This window comes from Passer domesticus, chromosome 4 (genome assembly GCF_036417665.1).
Source record: "Passer domesticus isolate bPasDom1 chromosome 4, bPasDom1.hap1, whole genome shotgun sequence".
NCBI classification, from domain to species: domain Eukaryota; kingdom Metazoa; phylum Chordata; class Aves; order Passeriformes; family Passeridae; genus Passer; species Passer domesticus.
Window position 1 is genome coordinate 29988821 of NC_087477.1, and position 21989 is coordinate 30010809.

The following is a 21989-nucleotide window of genomic DNA, read 5'->3' on the forward strand; positions in this document are numbered from 1 at the left end:
TTTATTCAGTATTAGTAATGGAAGTAATTATACATGACAGTTCCACTATTAAATTATAAAAGACGTGCAGTGAGTAACAGCTTATAACTTTCCAGGAAAACCTAATTTGCAATTTATGTCTTGGAGCAAATCATTATTTATTTGCAGTGATTTCCAAGATGTCATCCAAAAGTTCTGCTTCGGTGTTTTCAAAGGTCTGGTAGATATGCAGACCAAATAAAACCAATAGAATATAGAACCTCTCTCCAGCAGGCCATCAAATCCCAGTAATGTCCAAAACTCAAAATATCCAGCAGCATTTAGGTGGCTCATTTGAAAGCCTCTGGTGTTACAAAACTTAGCTGCTGTGCTGGTGCCCTCCTCTCCAAGAAGGGTTGATTTCATGGTCCCCCCCTCTCACCAGTCCCAGCACAAGAGAACAAGCCCTTTTGAGGGTGAACTGAGTCTTGTGGCAGCAGTCCCCTTGTGTCAGGTGAGGTCTGAGGCACCAAGGAAGATTATTTTGCCTGCAGAATCCTGTCCTTGAAAGGATGGAAGTTCCAAAGGCCTGTTGTAGCCAGGAGAAACCTCACATAGGTGATGGAGAGTATTTGGAGGTAACTCTTGAGTTGTTGAAAACATTGGCTCTGAACTTTAACTAGAGAAGACCATGAGGAGGAAAGCTACTAAGATCCCTTTATTCTCTGAGAAGCACATAGAAAACAGAATAATTATTCTATACTGGATCATGTCAGAGAAATACAATTAATTAAATGTCCAGGTGAAAAATAATTACTGTAAAAAGATCATGAGGTTCATGTCACATGGCACTTCCATTTATAGAGGGCTAATGCATTATTAGGAGATGCTGTTATTCCATAGTTAATGAGTAATTCAGGACTTTTCAGTCTGGGACCATATGATTAGGCCTTGGGAAATCTCTCATGGCTAAAATCTCACTATGGAAACCACTGGATTTTTGGCACTTAAGAAAGTGTGGTCTGTCATAATGGAAAAAAGTCTTCTCAGTCCCCCAGACCACCTACTATCACTTTGACACAGCCAGGGAAAAGGTCCATCAGAATCACAGACATGAGGTGAGGGAGAGTTTCCCTGGGACACCTGGGTTCTCCAGTCACCTTCATGGAGGGATTGGGACCAAACTGCTCACAAGATGCATTTTGGCTGATTTTTTGATATTTTGCAAGGTCTAGCTGGGGAGAAGTGAGACAGCAATGTAAATGCCACAGAGGCAGATACTTCACAGCATATTTGAGGAACAAAACAGAAGGCCAACATATTCAGGACACTTTTGCCAGTAGCAGAAGCTATACCACAGATGGCAAAACCATCACAGATTTTTCAGCATGGGAACAGAAGCCATTCATTTGTGGGGATTTTTTTGCCCCCCTGAAATCGTCAAGATGGAAAATAGCTATAGAAAACTTCTGTTCATTCAGGGACACCAAGATACAAATCAAGTCTTCTGTTACAGTTCACAAAAAATAAGAAACAAGTTGTCTGAGTATGAGAAGCACACGTGTGTAGGTTATTTTTCCATTATTGGTGCTATATTGGTAAACCTGCAGCTGGCATGGGGTCTGGATTTCTGTAATGCATGATTTATTTTTTTTTAATTAAGATGCAAGCAATTCAGTTATACACTTTTTCTTTGAGGTAGGCATTTGTGTTACGAAGTAAGTCTGGCAGGGTCTGGCATGCATGAGGCAGGTTGCAACAAAACAAACTGCTTGCTTACAGCTGGCTGGAAGCAAGTCTCATCCTGAGCTAGACATGCCAATAGCAATCCTTAGTGAGGCAGAAAGAAACCTCTCTACAGCTGCTAAAAATTCATTGCCTGCTGTGCTTCAATCCCCCTTCAGAGCCGGATTCGTAGGATGTGGAATGACACAGTTCGAAAGCAGTCCGAGTCTTCCTTTATTACTGGAGATATAAACAGTTCAGCTTCACTCAACAGAGGTAATTATAAACGGCTTTTCATATCTCTAACTCTTCTGATGGCTTTAAGGAGTCTGAAATATGTTGCCTCTTTGCCCCCTGCCTTTTCCTCCTCACTCCAAATGTCACTGGACCCTGTTCTACCACCCAAGAAATGTTACAGTGATAAATGGGAGGAGAGTTTATGGTGGTTGTTGCCTTCTTTTTCTTTTCTTTCTTTATTTCTACACATGCATTTTCAAGAATTGTCATTTCTGGATGGAAGTTAGAAAAAGTGAAAGAGAGAAATGAAATTAAGTTGAAATCTCCCCTTTCCCTCAGAAAGCTGCTAGTGCCAGAAGCTGCTGACGTGTCAGGCCTCATTGCTGACAGTGAAAATGGGCCATTACAGCACTGTACAGCCTGTGTTAAGCATCACAGGAGCCCCGATTGTCCTGCATATGTAGCAATACTGTCATCTTTACAGAAGCAAAAGTGAACAGCAGAACATAGACGTAAGGAAAAACTGTGCTTGGAACAAAATTGTCTGTGTTGGTGTTAATATACGTAGTTTGAAGAAGTGACTGATGTGAACTTTATAGACATCTGTGGAGGAAAGGCTATCAGAAATGTATATGCCAAACAAAATGTGGTGTCTGGCACAAGGGGAAATATGAACAGCTTTTTTAAACCAAGTGTTTTTCAGGGAGTTGTAGGAAAGCGGCGGTAACAAAATACCAGAAAAAGAGCCTCAGAGGTTGTCTCCTTTCTCTTCCATACAGCTGCTTTATGAATTAACCTTGAGCAATCAGATGCCAAACTCTGTTTTGTGTTATCTCTCCAGTTGATGCTGTAATTAAGAGAGGGTAGAATTGGGATTACTGGCCTAGCTGTTCTCATGATAATGAAAATGAAACATATTTCCAGTCCTGGTGGTTAGTCTGCAAAGCTCAACTGAGAATTGAGTTGGGACTTTGGTTCCTATTCACTCTTTATTCTCACAGAATTCCCACTGATTTTAGGGTGAGTTTTGCTTGAGGATAGCCTTGAAGGATTTTGACTGGTGCTGAGTAGTATTGAGTGCTGTGTGCTGGGGGAACTAGGGGTATATGATTCTGTTCTCTGAGCATTATACACACTGCCCAAATCAGTGCAAAGGGGGAAGGCACAACATGGAGCTGTACTGTTCTCTAACTCACTGGTCTTTTGTGTGTCAGGATATTTTCCATTTGCACTGAAGATTCATTAATAAAGTTGACTATAAGATTCCATTACTGCAAATGCCTGATTTATCCACATACATTGCCCTCACATCTCTCTCTGTCTCCGCATTAAAGACTGCAGAGCAGCAGTCTGGGTCTAATGGAGGGGGGAATTGGTTGTCACACAAAGGTTCCAGCAAGAGCCACTGTTTCCCTCAGCCATCCATCCCACTGCTCCATCTCAGTGGCAAACCAAAACGTGTTATGCATGAAATGTTTGCTCCTTTAGTTAGCACAGAAGTTGAACTTGCTCTCCGATGCCGCTGAGATTATCAAGGGGTGTGTTTTAGTAAACGGGATCTTCTGGGCTTGTTAGCAAGAGAAAGGTATCTCTCCTTTTTTGGTTGTGCACTTTTTTCTGTGCCAAGAGGGAAGTATGACTGTCAGTTGGGACAAGTGTAGAGGTTTCAAGTGGACAATCTTCAACCCAGTGTGGTGAGAGCATGTTACAACATGTGCCTGTTATTTAAAGGTCAGTTGGGAAATGAACTGGCAGGGGAAGCATCTTCAATGCAGGTTTCTTCCAGCTGTTTATCTTGTGTAACACTGGATAAGGTGAATCACCTGAAGGGCCTGAATCTCTCTATTGGCTACACAAGCAGCCTGATAAGTATTTTAGAAGGGAAGCCTTTTAGGTGGAGCACTGAAGTGACTTGAGTAAGTTTTACAATTCTATAGTCATCATCCCTTTTTTTCACACAGGCGGGCAGAATATTTGTTTTTGTTGGGTTTTGAGGGATTTTGTCTGGTAAACAGAAGTATTTGTAAAGTGGAGGTTAAAAATATTTCTATGGGCGATGGCATCTCCAAAGCAGCAGGTGGTCAGTTCCACATGGAAAAACACCTGACATCAACAGTAATCCCAGCTGCACGGGACTCCAGGTATTTGTCCCTTTATCCTGTTTATTTCAGCTGAAAAGCAACATTCATGGTCTTAAGGCTTTCCATAGAGAAAACTCTCCAGAGAACTGCAGCCTGAACAGAGCAGTGGGGCAATGTTTTTCACAGTTCTTGTCTTACTTTTAATATTTACATAGATATTCTTTTTTAAAGGAGCTGTTTCATTAATGTTTTATTTACAAGCATGCTATTAAGACTCAGAGGATTCAAATGTGAGCCTTGAACTGTATGGTCAGCCTGAGGTTGATACAACAGGGTCCCATTCCTGTTCAAAACTTCCACTCTAGCCCTCCCAGCCTAGACACCTTTTGCACAAAACTATCTGTATCATCCCAAGTTAAATATTCTATGCGTGCTGGCATTTTCCCCAGAGCTTCAGAGACCAGCCTGTGTTTTAACACTAAAACACTTATCAGGCTGTTTGTGTTTTAAAACAGGAAGAAAATTATCCTTTGTCCCCAGAATTGTCTTAGCATCCAGGTCTTGGAGCTTAACTCCACTTCTCCATGTCCTGGGCCAGCACTGAGTTTTCACCTTTCTGCTGGGGGAGCAGAAAGCAGTGAGACACCCACTAACTGGGGTACTATCTCATTGAAACTTTTTTTTTCCCCTGATACTATTCATCATATTCACAGTCTCCTGCCACATGGTAACATCCCAGGCAAGACTCATATTTCCTGTATGATGACCTGCATTTCTGTATGACATCTCATCCCTTCTTCCTTATGAACCTCCTGGGCATCAGTCTGGAATATGGTGTCTTGTGTTAGTGCATCCCTCCTTTAGACATACAGCTATGTCCTTTTCTGATTTAGCAGGTAACATACTGCTCATGGCTCTTTTCAGCTTCATATTCTTTTTTATCTTCTATTCCCCCCTCTCCCTGCCAAGGTAATTGACCATAATGTTACTTATTCAAATTTATCACACCAGGAATTTCAGGCATATACCTGATGTGATGTGTTCTGTAATGAAAGCTTTACTCTCTCCTAAGGCATATAAGAAAGACTATTTCAGATATTTCCTGAAGGTAGCATCTAATTATTGATTAATAAAAAGTATGTCTGGCTTTGTTTTCACTTGCTGCTCATTATGGCTTCGTAGTGATGTGGATTTGGGGTTGTTATACCACTGAAATCAGGAGGAAGGGAAGAGAAACTGGCTGTGGATTTTCTTTTTTACTGTCGAATGAAGAGCATACCTGTCCAGCCCATGACCATGGTCTCAGTTTCAGGATCCAGGGGGAATCCTGCTCCTTGCATTTCCACTGTGCAACTCTGTCCAATTTTTCACACCCTGGGTCTGGCTGCATACTTCTTCTGTGTATTTCACTTCCAACCTGTGCTCCACATTTATTTTCCTAGTGCTGAAAACTTCAGAGGTGTAAAAGCTGAACCAAGCTGATTACCTCATAAGTAGGAAAAAGGAGTTTCCCTTTGCCTGCAGGGTGTTTGGTGTGTGATCTTAATGCAGGCACTTGGATGCAGTGCTGAAAAAGTAGTACAAAAGGAATGCAAGTAGGATGGACTGTTTGCTGGAGTTTAGTGCTTTGCAGGCTCAAAAGTGGAATGTATGAAGGTAGAGCAACAGAGCCTGCCTGAGCTTCGGGTACATCCAGTTGGGCACCTCAGGATTGTGAGAGATGTGTCTGTTTGCACCTTTGGAGTGTTAATGTCAGAAAGCTCTGGGATAGCTCAGCCAGCCTTGCACACAAGCAGTCATAGCATGAAACAGCAGTGTGACACCAGCCTATTTTTATCCATGTCTTAGGTGAGAGGCAATACAGTAATTAGTGTCTCTCTTTAGATATGAGAAAACTGGGTGAGAAAAAAAAATCTTTATGAACTATGTGGTACTTTGTTACCCTGCAGGTTTTCAAGCTGGGGGAAGGGAGGTGGTGGTATGATTTTTTTCGAGCGGAAAAGTGGAAGTTATCTGTTAAAGAAGGGCCTGTTCCTTGTTTTGTTTGAGCCTTGAGGCTCAAGAGCAGCAGAGACAAAGGACTGTGTCACTGGTGCAAGGCAGTGTTTTGTAAAAGGAAAATGCTCAGATGGAGTTGTGTATATCAATTCAAGTTAGCACATAGTAGTTTTTCCCTCTTGAGGAAAATAACTGGGCCAGAGGTAAAGCCACCAGATTTCATAGATATTAGAAACTGCTCCAGAAGTGTGTTGTGTTGGGTCAAGTGCTGTTCTCCTGCTGTAATGCACTGACTCTTAGTTTATAAACTAGACAGCAAATTTGATAGTTTATCCCAATAGCAGCTCTGCTATAATAGAAACAGGAGCATGTACACCATTTATCTTTTGTATATATGTGTATATATATATGCTTTATGTCCATCCATCCCCAAAGTACTGCTCACCATCCCCACCACCCTCATCCATGGAGGTCTCCTGGAGGCACTTCTTGGTGGTCTGCATTGCTGCTGCTCCAGTACTGTGAAAGAAAAGAAACAGCAGGGAGCTGTAAGAGCAGAGCTGTTTCTTGAGGGAGAACACCTGGGAGCTGAAGGAGAGTCAAGCCCAATCCAAACCCCCAGTGATGGTTCATTGTGCCACAGGGGATTGAGCCAGGAGCCCTGGACAAGGTGAGGGGATGAACCTGGTCCAGACCACCAGGAGATACTGGCAGAGACAGGGCTGGAAAACAAGCTACAAGACAGGTCCAGGATCCAGCCAGGAAGCAGACACAAGGCAAGGATTGGGTGCCCAGAGCCAAGCAGGACTGTGGCTTCCTGATGGGTCTCATCGAGATCACCAAGGCCTGCAGGGGTCCTAAGGACCTCAAAAACTATTCCACATTGGAGCCCAGGACCCCTGGCAGCTCTTCCTGAAGGATGGTATGTCTTAAATACAAATTCATCCATGTGGCCCTAAGGGTCCATTCATGAGGGAGAAGGCCCTTGCCAGCAAACCCCATCAGGGTCACCACAAAGCCCTCAGATCCCCGGTATTTGCACAACAGATATTATCCCTGGCTAGGAAAGCCATATTCACTCCCTGTTTGCTTCCATGCAAATGGGCTGAAATGGGAAATGGAAATGAGGGTGTTGTTTGTCCCTCCCCTTTGCTTTTTCTTCCTGAATGCATAAGTGCTGTTGCATGTTTCCTCTTCTGGGTAGTGTTCCAGAATAAATACTTTATTTCCCTTTGCTTTATTATTTCTCCTCTGTGTTTTTATGTCAACCACAAAGACTTAATCTGAAACACACACAGGAAAAAGGGAAATTATTGCTACTGTTTTCAGAGGTAAGCAGTTTAATGTCAAATTCATGTGGATTTCTTCATAATGAACAGAACAAATTGAGCTCAAATTCAAACAGTGGGAATCTGAGTCAGAGAGGAAAATTAAAATGAAGAACATTAATATCCTGATTTCTAACCCAACCGAGACCTGATTGTTTCCTAAATGAAATCTCCCATCAAATTCCTTCCACCCACCCAAAAATATAATTAAGCTGTGACTTCCAGGCTGAAATCATATCTGCACTGTGAATTCAGCAGGGACAACTGTGTGTATTGCAGAATTGTTTTCAGGTGGATTTACTTTCCTGCATTTTTCAGAAGCAGTTGTTTAGAAAACACCAATAGAAGGTTAAATTCTTCCTTTGGTAGGAGACTGTCACTCTGGAAGACAGGAGGTGTAGGTTAGAACTGAGGCAGTGCAGTGAGTCAGGGTTTGGTCACCAAATCTGCCCTTTCTGTGAGATGAGGGCTGCTGGATGTGTCTCAGTGCTGTGAGATCAAGAAGTTTCAGTTTAGCTGTCTGCAGGGGTGGTGGGTGCTGTGGTGTGGACATAACTGGCCAATACAGCAATGAGAACAGAGTGGAAAATGGTGTGGTAAAAAGCACAGGCAAGCAGGGGAGGAGGCAAAAAGAAAAAAAGAAAAGAAAAGAAAGGAGCAGAATTTAAATTCCCCAGGGATCTCAAACCCCATCCCTGGTACACTTCAAATTGCAATTGCTGCTCATTATAACCCATTTGCCAGTGCTGACCCTTTGGTGCCTAGATGAAGCAGAGAGAAGGTGGAAATTTGGACAGTGGAAGTGCTACTGTTGTCATGCATCAGCCTGTCACAAGATGCTTGTTTGCTGCTTGATGGATTAATGCGACCAGCATGACAGAGATTTCTGCTAAATTTATGTTGCATATAAAACAAATAGCAAGCAGCCAGGTTCTAGGAGAGGTGGAAGTGCCTCTGTTCATCTTGATAGAATATTCAAAGGACACCACAAAATCATCTATCACAGTCTGTCTACACACTTCTTACCTACTCTGAGTAACACCTATGGCTTTTGTTGTGGCTTGAAGACATCAGAGAATAAATACTTCCTCCGTTTCTTTCCATTTGTTGTAATTTTTTACAGTTGGCAGCAAACAGTGCCCCAGTTTCTCCTGTTAAGTCAGTCAGCTCTCATATAATTTCTTTCAGAGATCATTTTAGGTTGTGGGGACTTACTAATTTTAAATTAATGAGTTGTGGCTATATGAACATGCATGTTGGCAGCAGTGTTAATGGTCACTTTTTTCCCCATTATTTCTTGTTCCAGTTGTGGTTCTGGGATAAGCAGGTTCAGTGCAGAGGATGTCCAAGGTGCCTGAAGTTGCTCTCCTTGTTCATGAATGCATTTGTCGATACCTAAAGGGAACTCACCAAAATATTCATGGATATAAAAATACACATTATTCTTGGCTTCTGAGCACTTAACAGCTCAAAGACGGTTGGGCTAAAGAAAAGTGTCTTCTGCAGACACTTTGGTCTTGTGAGTACCATCACTGCACAGCTGGCTATGTGGTGCCGAGCAAGAGCCATGTCTGTTTAAAACTGAACACCCCCTGGAGATGCTTTAAAAGCTTTGAGCTCTGTTTTCAGTCATGCTCAGAGTTTGATGGATGTAAATGTAGAGGAATTATCAAAGCTGAACCTGGAATGGCCTTTGACAGGGACAGCAGCCTCAGTGACCATTCAGAGACCATCATCTGTCAATGTGCAAATCTCACTTCTTCATTGTCATTGCTTCAAATCTAAAACAAGGCACTCTCCCCCCAGCCTGTCCCTTTGTGCAGAGTGCTGAGATGTGTCAGTGCCTAATGTTGTTGAGTTGGCAGGGGCAACCTGCTGCATGAACCTGAGGAATGCAGCAGTCCTTGCCCTTGAGCATCATCCTTCATATTGAAAAGCCCTTGGTCCTGGGAAATTTAGTCTGTGTTTCAAGGGGTCCATCAGTCCTGGAGCCTGGAGGCCTCTGGTTTAGCCACAAACAGCAGCAGCAGTGCTGGTCTCTTCTCCCTCTGGAATATGATTAGATGTTCACTTTCTATTTTTTTTCAAGGCTGCTACTTGAGAAGGGGGTTTTTGGACGTGCTGGTTATTTGGTGGAAATCAATAGGTTATAAGCAGGGTAGGATCCCTGACAGCACTTCCCTGCTAATCCAAAGGCAGTCTGTGGCCTGTGTTTCAGTATCTCATCCATCCACAGCCGCTCAAATGCTGCAGCTCCTACTCTTCACTGGGCAGATTGGTGTTCAAGGGTGCTCACTGTCCCAGCACCCTGCCTGCTTCTATTAGTGCTCACACCTTCAGGAACAGCCTGCAAAAGAAATAGCACAGTCAGTTTATATCAGGACTTCAAAACTTCCAGTTTACCCACTGCAGGAGGCTGTTCCTTTACCTCCCCATCTCCCCACCACCATTAGGCATTTTCCTAATGAAGCTCTTTGGTTTCATCCCCCCTGCTCTTCTGCTTCTTCGGTTCCCTCTTGTAACTCTTACAGACACACTTACTCTCCCCTGACCCCATGAATTTCCCTTCCTGGGACCCATTGCCCAGATGGAGGGTGTATTTGGAGGGAGTAATCCACATGCCATTGCACCAGTTCTGTCACAAGGGATTGCTGTCTGTAAGCCAAAAGATTTCTGCAACCCTGTTAAGCAACTGTTGGCTTGGCTAAATGTCAGCAACTGGCCTCAAAATGACCCACCCTGATAATCATATATGAAGTAAAGAGAAGTTGCAGATAGGTGACAGCAGAGGAATATTTTCTCTTTCTAAGGGAAAGTCATCAGCCTTTTGTACTAGCAAATTGCTTCTGGTGGTTTTTTATCTCTCCCCACCCCCTTCTCAATCAGCTGTACATTTTATGCTAGAAAAATTATGATTTTCTGCATCAAGGATCAAAACTTAGAGAGTTTAACTCTTATTTCTGCCTATGTGCAAAATTAATCCCATTGTTGATATTCTCCTGGTTTATTTTGCCTCTCTGCTGCTTGGAACTGAGTTAGCTGAGATTTGTTGCAGTGATTTCAGTGAGTGACATGACATTCTTCCTCTGGGAGATATTATGAACTGGGTTTGATTTTAGGATTGACAGCCATATAATTGGAAGTTCAGTCATTAGGTGGATCAGCTTTAAAGAGGAAAAGTAAGGGCAAGGCAATTTCTGAAATCAGAGCAGGCTTTTGGGAGTATTAGATCTGGCAGAGTACTGCTGCAGAGCAGGCTTAATATGGTGACTGTGAAGGAGGAAGGAAGAAAGCATGGCTGCTTTTATAGATTCCTGGAAGCATGGTCCAATTTTCATCACAGGCAGGGCTCTGCACATTTTGGGTGAGGCCTCATGTTTAGTGAGAAGTAATCATGAACAGGAGCAGTTGGGGATAATGCATGTTCATATAGTCAAGATACAATGTGGTGTAAACTCATGTAAGGGGTAGTGGTGGTGTAAAGAAATGTCCCATCCTGGGACAATGTTTCTGCTCCAGACAGTGAAGAAGTAACTAATGAGTGAGCAAATACTTATAAATGGATGTACACTAGCTGTGTGTTTTGAACATGGCCTGCAGATTATAATCCAGCAGAGGTCTGTCATCTGAAATCATCGCCAAAGAAAGGAAAGGGAAAAAAAGGGACAAAGAAATACTTTCGCTCCTCTGTCTCTGCATAAAAACACAGGATGTTTCATGTAGCAGAAGATGGCCCAGAGCTTAACAACCTCATTTGCTGAAACTCCATTTCACTGCAGTCAGTATTAATAGCTTCACAATGAATAGATTAGATGCTGCAAGTGACAACAAACCTATTTGAGAGAAATTTAATAGGGAAGTTTATTGAAGTTTATTAACTGAATCCTGTTGGCTATTATAAGAACAGAGCTTGATAAATCTAAATGTCAGAGCATTTGTTGGAAGGAACTTGGAAAAATACTGAAAATACCTGTTGTCCTCCAGCAAATATCTGTGAATTTGCTCATCATAATTGCATTTATTGTTAGAACAAATTTTGAACACATGGAAGACCAGGATTCATTAAATACTTGAAAGCTCTACCTGTAGAGAAAAGGACACAGTGGAATGCTGGTGAGGAAAGTCTCAAAGAAAACTAGAGCTTTGACTCCTACAAACCTACTTTAGTTTCCCTGGGAGCAAAATGGAAAAAGTTAATACTGAATAAAAACAGCCAGAATTTACAAACTGAAATCACTGCAGAGAGGCCATTCCAGTGACATTTAAGTCTGAGCTATTCACTGCATTTTGGGTGAGGCAGCGTGTGTTATGGGGTTGTTTTAGTGGACACTTAGAGGAAGACTGAGCTCTTACCACATCATTGGTGTCCAAGCTAAACCATGTCTCCTGATAGCTCAGGAGCTGTTCTACCTTCAGGGAATGGTCCATGTCCTTCCTGGCTGTCACTTGTCCCTGCAGAGCAGTCTGAAGTCAAGGACATGACGTGCAAGAAGCTGAGGGACCTGGTTCATGGTGGATGTGAACCACAAGATAAGATGGGTGTTCCAGGAGTCAGAGCAGGCAGGAGTACAGCACTGTGCGCTTACCTTGTGGAAAGGGAGCCACATTGCTGGCAAAATAGGGAGGAAACAGGACTAAGATAGGTTGAAAACACAGCAGGGCATGTAATTCCTCCTGAAACAAGCAAAAAAAGCCCAAGAAAATGTAAATTTTGGAATTGCTGGGTCAGAGGCAATGAAACATTTTGTTATGACTCAGATGTGCTTTTTCTAAACTATTTCTGTTTCTACTCTAATAAAAAGTTGAAATAATACAAGAAGTCAAAGTCAGCTTTTATACCAGCCACTCTTCTGGAACAAAAAGTGAAAACATTTAATTTGGAAAATACTGATTTTGTATGGACATTTTTAAAGCATTGAATTGTTCATCAAATTAAATTTGTAAGCTGCTCCATTCTCCTTTCTCAGCAAAACTGCTCTTCTGTCACATATTCTCTACAGTGGGGAAATCTCTCCAATCCCCTGTCAAAATGCACATACAAAAATTATTTTGGTATGCAATTGAAAAGAGCAGAGTTCAAGGAAGATACATGGTGATGGTGTTGCCTGTGCAGACAGATTATCCCAGTTAAAGCAGTGCTGCTCAAACCCTTCCAGCCAGGCAGAGCCATGGTGAGTAACAGTATTATTCAGAAAATCTGGAGGAGCAGTTGAATCCATTTCTCTTCCAGCTGGGCAGACCATGCAGATGATTCAAGGTAACCTGTATAGCTTTGTCAGCTAGCTGCCCACGAGAAATTTTTTAAAATTTTATTCCTGGGTGATACAGTCTAGAGTCTGGCAACATGTGCTTGTCATCATAATTTTCATCCTTTGCTTTTAGTGAGTGAATAAACCACACTTGTGTTTAACAAGGTGCAGTTTTCCCATACAGTCATTACACAAATCTCTTTCAAAAAATTATCTCTACATTCAATGTTGTCCTGCATCAAAGACATCAATTTCTACCTTAGAAAGGAAAGAAAAAGGTTCCATTTGGTTGCATACTGTCATTAAAATAATACTTGCTTTCATAGCCACAGAAAGTAGCTAAGTGTAGCTATCTGAATCCTTTGTGTCTGGTTACAGTGATGTTAAAAATTGTGGGATTTTCATCTTCTTTGTCCTGGTTGGTTTTCCTAATAGTTTTTCTTAGTTTGCAAATCAAAAGTGCAACCCTCCAGATCTCCTGCTGCACCCTGAGAACAAGCCATGGCTTCTCCTGGCCTTCTAAATCCAGCACGGCTGGATCTGTGGTGCTTGAATCTTGAGGATCATCGATGCTGTGAGAGGGGAAGGAGAAAATACTTGCCTTCTGAAAGACCATAATTTCTTTCTCCTTGTGATCACAGCCTGAAAATCCTTCACTTGAGGAAATCTAGCATCAGGAAGCCTTGAACTGAGCACTGGCCTTTCCAGAAACCCAAATTTGAATGTAATTTTGGATATTAGAGCTGACCTGGTAGCTGTGTTTTGCTCTGAACTTTGGTTGAATACCAGTGGAAACAGGGAGGACTTGGGACTGTAGTTGTACCAGTGTGGTTGCAGAGAATGTTTTTGTAGAGGTGCAAGTTCTGCTGTTAAATGTTTGCTGGTTGTGATGATATAATCATGCTGTAAAAGGTGAACTTGTGGGTTTGAACTCGTCTTTTTTCCATGCCCCCACACGGATACAACATGACAGGGGTTTGGAGACAGAATGCATTTGCTTTCAGTAGGGTGCTTTTGACTAGCAGAACTGGAGGTGATTCAGCACAGCTGGATAGAAGGCAGTTCCCCTAATTAAATAAAGAGTGGTGGCTGTGTGCTGGGCTTAGGTGGTGCAGCAGATGGCAAAGGAGGAGTTTGTATAGGGGCTGCTATTGCTGGAATGTAGGAAAGCAAGGATGGCACAGAGCTGTGGGGTGTGCTGGGAGAGGTCTGTGTTGCACCGCAGATGCTGAGAGCCAAGGATCCAGCAGTAAGTGATCAAATAAAAGTAAGTGATGGTAACTGCTGCCTGCTGAAGATATTAGGCACATTGCCAACACCAGCTGCCAGGGATCTCATCCCAAGAGTGCTCTGACAGGGAGGAGATTCCAGGTGGTCAACAGGCACTTGCAGCTCTGATCTTTCTGGTTTTTGGGCGCCTGGACATGCACTGACCTTTGTAATTGCAGCCCCAGTGATTCACACCCACAGACAGGACTGCAGAATAAACCTCTTTGGTGCCCCCCATGGTGTTTTGGGAGAGCATGCTGCTATGATCCTGTGCTTACTTTATTGGGGTTTTGTTGGCTTTCTATTACCAAGGCCATTTTCATGCAAATGAGGCCACAGTTCCATAGTCTGCCTGCTTCTTCTGCTCCTGCCTCATCTGCAGTCCTAATCTGTTCTTCCTAATAGTCCTGTTGGTTGCTATAGCAATGATAAAGTGGTATGAAAAAGCCAGGATGATACTTAAATGTATGTCTGGTATTACATTTTTCTTTCTTTCTCCTGGGAAAGAGAAACCAAATAATGAGAGGTGGTGGGTTTTTTTGTTGGGGTTTTTTTGTTTGTTTGTTTGTTTTTTTGGGGTTTTGGGGTTTTCTTTGTGTATTACTGTTTTCTCAAAAGCTTTAACGATGGGCTTTTTGGACCCTGGATGTAATCCTCTCAGGGAATTTTGCAACTCAAGAGTAGGTAGTAAGAAACAAGAACACAAATTTATGAATACAGGGTACATATAATTGTGAATTTAAGATGCCAAAGTTACATTTATTGTGTTGTGCACAGGGTAAGAAGTTTGCCAGTTCACCATGATAGGAACCTAAGCTTCAGAGTGCTTAGGGCCCAGTTTGGTCTCTGAAAGTAATGAAAGAACTCTGAACATGTTTAGCAGAGGGTTTGTTTTGGATTTGCACCAGACTTACTCGGCACTGCCACTGAAAGTGGCATTTTGAACAGTAAATTAAAAAATGTTAATGAAATCAAGGGAGAGGAAGGCAGAAGATGGAATTTTTTTTGCTCAGTTGCTGCATACAGGAATGGGTGGCTATAGTACCAAGCCCTATCTTTTACATACCTGAGAGCAAAAATTACTTACTTATTCTGTATTTTCAACTTTTTTTTTTGTCAAGTTTGTAGTCAGAATCATGGATATGTATTAAAAGTTGGCTGAAAGAGCCTTATGTGTGTGAATTCAGTTCATTTGAGAGCCCACCATGCTGGCAAATGAAGGCAAGCAAAACCTCTATTTACATGCTTACACAGGTTGATCCCTTCTTTCTTGTCACAGTCTGAGAGTAAAACAGCTTCTCCTGCCCAGCCATGGTGGGATCACCTTGTTCCTGCCTGCTGGGGTTCACTAGACAAGATCAGGCCATGGATATATAGAGTGAGATATTCTTTCTAGCAGCTGGCATTTAAAGACACCTCAAGCTAAAGCCCACCATGGGTATATTTTTGATAACAATTCTCATAGGGACTGAGTTGGAGATGGGGTTAAATCTCAAATGGGAGGATTATATCACTTTTGAGTTTATGGCTGGCATTAACTCTGGACTTTCTCATTACTTGTATAAAAGTGAGCCCCTTTTTGAATCTTTTATGGCCTGGCTTGATTAAAAATGGGATGAAAGCAGAAACAATTTTAATGGCCTTAGTGCTCACTGGTATAAAACTACTGGGAGAAGAGAAATTGTTCCTGCAGTCCCTCATCCCAGATGAATGTGAGACTGAGAGAAAACACATTACCAGAAAGAAAGAATTGACTCATTTATCTAATAGTTACATTCAAGGTTTCTTAGTTAAGCGTTCATATAATGTTTTCTTACAGGAGACAGCTTTGTTTCCTTATTTTCAAACACAGCAGTTCATCTTGCTTTCCATCAGCATAGACAAAAATATCAGGTGAGAGAAAACAAGTCTTTTTTTTCCAGCTGCATGTGTCGAGGAGCCTCCCTGGCATGCAGCCCCCATACAACACTGCCTTCTACTTTGTCCTGTGCTCAAAAGACCGATTAAGTGATCTGCTAATGCCATACGCCTGGGGCTGGGAAGTGCTGGGGAATGGTGGGGGAGAGGCAAGAAACTGTCTGCTCCCTCCTCTACCTGCAAAGACACGGGGAAATGTCATCCCAGGCCTGCATACAAGCAGGGCAGGAGGCAGCCTCCACCTAGCCTGAGGTTTGGCCAGTTTTTGCCTTTCTGTAAATAATTAGTAGGTGTGGGCTTTCAGAGGACTCCCTGCTAAGGGGATTTGTACTACCCAGAGGTCCTCAGGGCTTCTGTATCCTCAGCAACTCCATCCAAAGAGATTGTTCCCAGTGCCCTACATGCCTTCACTTCGGCACGGGGCCACCTCCACACCTAAAAGAGGCAAATGGGGTCTCCATGCCTCAGACACTGGTGAAAGCATTCCTGAAAGGGTTACTGGTTTTGAGGATTGGCTCTTCAGTTACTTCTTTGGGTTGAGGCTATCAGATGTTGGTGGCAGCCAGGTCATCTGAGCTCTCTGACAGTCCTGTCCTAACTAGCTCTAGTTGCCCCACCAATGACTTACTTTCCTGGTGAAAAGGTTTTGTCTTTACAGTTTAGTCCTGGAGGTTAAAAACCATGGTCATCCTTCCTGCTCTAGAACTCAGTAGGAATGGCCCTGAAGGGCAAGGTTTTTTTATTTGGTATGTCTCTGGAAATTGAGATTAGAAGAGGTCCAGAGCAAGGGTTTAAGGGTTTTTCATCCTGTAGGTCAGCTAAAAGGTAGGGGGAGACTTTGCTTCCTACATTGATGCCTGCAGTAGAAATTGAGGTGGGTCTTGGCAGCCAAGCCATGATGATCCCAAAAAGCACATGTCCAGAGGCTGTGTCTTCAAGGGATAAACAAAAGATCAAAGGACAACTGTTGGCTGAGTGCTTGGAAACAGCAGCAAAGAGGTGCTGGAGTGGTGAAGCAGGGTGTTTGTGGGGCACACAGAAAGCCTTGAGACATGCACTTCCTGGCCACTCTCATTCCTGATAGAAATGCGTGGCAGAGCTGTAGTGCTCTCACCTTCCAGAATGGATTCAGGTGGTTGTGGATGTTCTTGATGGTGATATCAGAGAAGTAGCTGAAGTGAAACTTGCCCTCTTAGACATGAGAAACAGCTGCTGTTTGAGAAATGCTGAGAGCCTTTGGAGAGGCTGCATTCTCCATCCTTTCTCTTTAATTCTGCCTTTTTAATCTAGATGTGTTGTGAAGGACTGGTAAAAGAGATCCTAGCACATAGTGGGAGTTCAATGTGCTGTTGTCTGTTAGTCATTATATATATATTTTTTTTATTCATTTGGCACTTTCTGGAGAGATTTTCCCCCCACATTGTGTAGGCTGCCATCTTCCTTTCTTTCTTTGTAGCAAGCATGTGGGCGCAGCCTTGCTTACACTCCGAGCAACTAGGGAACCACCATAAATGTAGCTTATCCGCTTTCTGATACATTTTCTTTTGCGTTGGTTTGGATTTGTGCATCGTCAGTAACATCTGTTCTGCTTTAGTGGCATACAGTTTTCCGAGTCTAATTAGCTGGCTGCTTGTAATCAGGACTATTTCAACTGTTGTCATTCTGAATGTTCTTTTTCCCTTTTTTTTAATACCACATTTGCCTGATTGACCTTTTTTGTTGTTTTTTTTCTCTGTCTTTCTATCGGGCTGCTCCAGGAGCCATGGCTAATCATCTTATAACCAATGCTCTGCTTCGTCCTCATGGCACTAACAACCCTTATAATACATTGCTCGGGGAATCGGCGGTCTATAACAACCCTTCTGTCAGCATGTACAACGCACAAGGTGTGCTGGAGTTTCTCTCTAATTTTTCTAGTGAGAATTCCATTTTCTGTGGCTTATTTTGGCCCATTTCTTTCTTTTTTTCTTCCTTTTACTTTTTCTCTCCCCACGCACACACACCTTTTTTTTTTTTTTTTGACCCGGGCACAAAAAAAAGATCCTCTCCCCTCCCTTTCATTTCAATGCATCTTTCCATCTTCCAGATGCTATTTTTCCATGAGCAATCCAATTCACTTTGAAAGACTCCTGTCAGTTTTACTCAAAGCATTCATAGTATTTTGATTTCGATTTTTTTTTTTCAGTCTCCTTGCTTTTGCATTGTTTTGTAGTTGTGTGTGTGTGTGTTTTGTCGGACACATCCATTCCTCTCTTTGTTGTCAGCGCATTTTCTTGTTAAACCATTCATTTCAGAAACAGGAACACCGCTGAAGGTAAGTGAAGCTAAACTGGCCTTTGACACCAAAGCTGCTCTCATTTGAAATGGCCTACAGGAATGTGGCCAGCAGTGCACTGGTTTGCACAGGGAGTAAAATGCAAAATAAAACAAAACTGCCCTTGATCTCTAAGAAAAATAACAGTTGAAGAAAGAAGTGTAGGCCAGCTCCAAAGAGCAGAGCTGAGATGAGAAATGTTTTGCCGTTTGCATTTATACATTTTATCTGTGTTGCTAGGGGAAAAAATAATCAAAAGAAGGTGTAGTGAAACTAGATAATAATTGATATCCTCCTTTTGGCAACAAAAAAGAGAAAGGCAGAGTCAGTTGTACCTAATGGAGGTTTCTGCTATGGAAATCGCTCTCTTGTCACCTACATGTTTGTCTCTGCTCTGGCTTCTGTGGGAAGGGACAATGTTTGTAAGCTGATGTTCTGGTGCTTCTGTGAGGGAGAGGCAGATGTGTTTAAGTAGGGCCTGAGGAAGAGATGGGGAGTGTGGAGCTCTGACAGCTCCAGTCTCTTGGTGGCTCCATCCTGCTCTGCCCTTTCCATGTTTTTTGTGGTTTTTTTTTTTGGTCTTACTTGTAAGGTGGCTGAATCACTGCAGAGTAGCACTGCATTCCAGTGCAAGTGTGCCAGCACTCTGTCAGCTCTCAGTGAAGGCATCACTTCCCAGCAAAGGATATCCAAGAGAGGGAAAATAATGATGGTTATAATGCAAGCAGGAGAGCCCCCTTTGTACTCTATGGCAGCATGTTGTTTATGACAGAAATAGATGTTGAACTGCATCAGTAGGATATTTGCATTCAAAGCACAAGGAAAGCACATGTGTTTGACCTTTTTGCTGTTTATTAATTTCCTAAACTATGCTAACTTTGTGCAATAAATTTGTTTATAAGAATGCTTTTTTGAAAAGAGGCTACTGTTAAACATGAAATGCTCTGAATTTTAAGAATTTCAGCATACTGCAAATGTGGAAATGAGCTTTGATGTTCTGACTAGTTTCTTGCATGATAACTTTGATGTATGGGAGTCTTTTAAATCAAATGGCAACAGGTAATGCTGGGTCAGCATTTGCCTTAAGAAGAGTCCTGATGTTCAGGTCTGGGTGCATCAACTGAACACAGGCGATTTGGGCAGAAATGTGTGTTACATGTATTTTAATAATTTTCTGTTCTTCAAATTTTTTGTACTAGAATCTGATATAGTTACCTGAGCTAACAGAATGTTATTCCATAAAAATAACATAATTTTTTTGCAAGTCCTATTCTGTTCAACACAGATAAGTAACAGAGAAACCTATCCAGGCTTCGTCCATGGGAGGTGAAGAAAGAGCATGGGACCACCCTGGTCCCATTTAAGCTCCTGGAGCTTTGCCATTGACTTCAGAGGGAGCAGAACCCAACCCGTTCTTTTCAGGAGGCTGCGAGTTAATTAATGACCATAGAACTGGTATAGCTATTAGTTTTCAAACTGGTTAGGTCCCTGGACAATTGCAAACTGTGAATGTTAGGAGATCCCATGGCAGAAATGAAGGGTGGCAAAATCAACCAGACCTAGTGGTCTCGGTGGCCCTTTGGGGATGCTGCAGCAGCAGGAATTATAAAGCCAGGAGAGTGCATTGTAAAAGTAGATGCTGTCATCATCTCTGGGTGTGCCTTGGCTGTGGCTGGCGTGCAGTGAGGCATTGTTAGCTAACACCATCCAACTAACTCATTCCACATCACTAAGGCTGTGATTTTTTATTTTTGCTCATACATTTATCACTTCTGGTGCTGGCCATGGGTGGGGCAGCCTAAGGAACCAGGGACTGATCTGGTCCACCTGTTTCTTTTTCCCTCCCCAGTCACATATTTTAAAATACTGTCTCTGCTTAAGCCAAAGCTGTCACATCAGGGGCAGGTAATTACCAGGGGCAGGAAGTCCTAAAAATTACCCTTGGAAAGAGGTGAGGAATCAGATCCTAAAAGGCCAAAATCCTATGTTCCAGTGGCATAAGTGATTCCTTGACAGGACACAAAAGTGTAAGGGAAGGAGGAGGTGGTAGGTGAGCAGCCGAGTGCTCACAGTCATTGGAAGCTCAGGGACATAGACTGGCTCAGTCTCTCCAAAGCAGGAAAACACCCAACACATTTTGTCAGAATTAATTTTGGGAGAAGGTTTTCACAAGCATTAATGACTATTATCAAGCTCTACTTAAAATCCAACAGACCACTGAAGAGTGGTAAACTGAGCATTATCACTGCCTCTTCATCTTATTCTCTGACTTTTCTTGTTTTAAGCCTTTCTTAATAGTTTCATTTAGCAATGCCATTATTCAAACTACTATTCCTCTTTTTTTTTGTTTGTTTCTTTTTTTGCCAAGTCCGTGTAGCTTGCCATATGTTTGGTTAAAGTAAAAATCAGACTTACCAAAGTTTGTAAAATGCCAGCAGCCCCATGATGAGCAAAGTCATACTCTTACAAAGCACTGTTGCAAAAGATGGACGGCAAAACATTTTTAGCAAGGAAACAGATTTCAGTTTCAGCTACCAGGGGTTATTATACCTAACAGTAAGTAAAGCCATTCATTTTAAGACTTTAGAAGTGACAATGACAGTGCCTGTCTTTTCAAGCATGACTGTTACCAGCTTTAGACTTTTCTTAAATTTCCTGGCATTATTTCTTCATTTGTGTTGCACGCTGAACATTTTATAATGGCATTGGAAAACAGTTTAAATGTGATAATTTTTTAAAATAAAAATGTAGATTATTGAATATTGCGCGAAAAATAATTTTTTTTCTGTCTAAAATGTCAATATTTTTAACCTGAAATAAACCTTGTAACAAATTCATGTATTCTGGGCAGTGGAAATTATTTCCGTTAACTCTCTTTTCTGCATATCATCAATTTGCTTTTTACTCATGTTTCTCCTACTGTCGCTGTAAGCTTACTTGTTGTTTTTTCTTTCCTTTTCTTCATGCTGTCGTTTAGAGCCCTACAGAGAGACAAGTATGGGAGTAAAGCTAAACATTGCATATCAAATGTAATTTTTTTTAGTTCACTTTTATTGCATCACATATAGATGATGTAGTTAATAAAGGAAATTAATCTCACAGTTTTGAAATCAAAAGACTATGAATAGACATGTATATATATGTGTATGCGTGTGGATGTATGTATGTATATATATATGTATGTGTACATATATATATAGATGAGATTAGAGGATGCTTCCTTTGTTTATTTCTCATTTTTGTGGTATCGTTTACCCAGCATAGTTTCTCGTTTAGTTGTGTATGCTTTTTTTTTTCCCCACTTCATGTTTTTATTTGTGAGGTCATGGCATTTTTATGCGGTGTGTTTCATTGCAGCCCCCACTCTGTTCTCCCCTGCAATGCCTCCCATTTTATTTCTGCACCAAACCCCAGATCCATGCATTGGCAGCAGGAGCGCAGTGCTCCCTGCCCCAATGCATACATTACTCAACGTAATCATCAAACAGATGCTGTTGTACCTGTCACCCATTACATACAGCCCTCCCCCAAAAATGCTCACTTTTCATTTCTCCCCAAGCATCGTGACTCGGTTGGAGAGCTTTCACCGTGAAAATCAACGGCTTTGCTCTATGTCTGTGATGGCTAGTTGATTTTTTGGCATAGCTCCCTCGTTTTCTGGGGAACCCAGGATACAGCAGCACCCTCTAAGCTTCAGAAACCCAAAAGGTGACCGGCACATTTGGGGCATTTCATTCAAAAGCAAGAAGAAGCCTTCAGTAGCGCTTTCCAGCCCTTGACATACAGCAACTACTCCATCGCAGATATAGACTGAATCCTGTATTTTCAGAAGGTACACATGCCATGTACTAAGCATGGTATGAGCAACTGTTCATCTGAAATTGTCAGTTTAATGGCTTCTCTGATCCACTGT

At 42.1% G+C, this 21989-nt stretch overlaps 1 protein-coding gene across 26 annotated transcripts in view; it reads left to right on the forward strand.

Annotated features, from left to right (window-relative positions):
• ADGRL3 (adhesion G protein-coupled receptor L3) overlaps positions 1–21989 on the forward strand; it is a 489498-nt gene that overhangs the window by 454302 nt on the left and 13207 nt on the right. For 10 of the 26 annotated variants that reach the window (XM_064416847.1, XM_064416846.1, XM_064416856.1 and 7 more), the window contains 3 exons: positions 1863–1959; positions 17520–17648; positions 21054–21071. In XM_064416847.1, the coding sequence (XP_064272917.1) occupies positions 1863–1959; positions 17520–17648; positions 21054–21071 (244 nt within the window). Of the gene's footprint in view, positions 1–1862; positions 1960–2259; positions 3192–15664; positions 15739–17519; positions 17649–21053; positions 21106–21989 lie in introns of those variants that run through there. The other 16 variants (XM_064416870.1, XM_064416860.1, XM_064416861.1 and 13 more) reach the window with 7 other exon arrangements.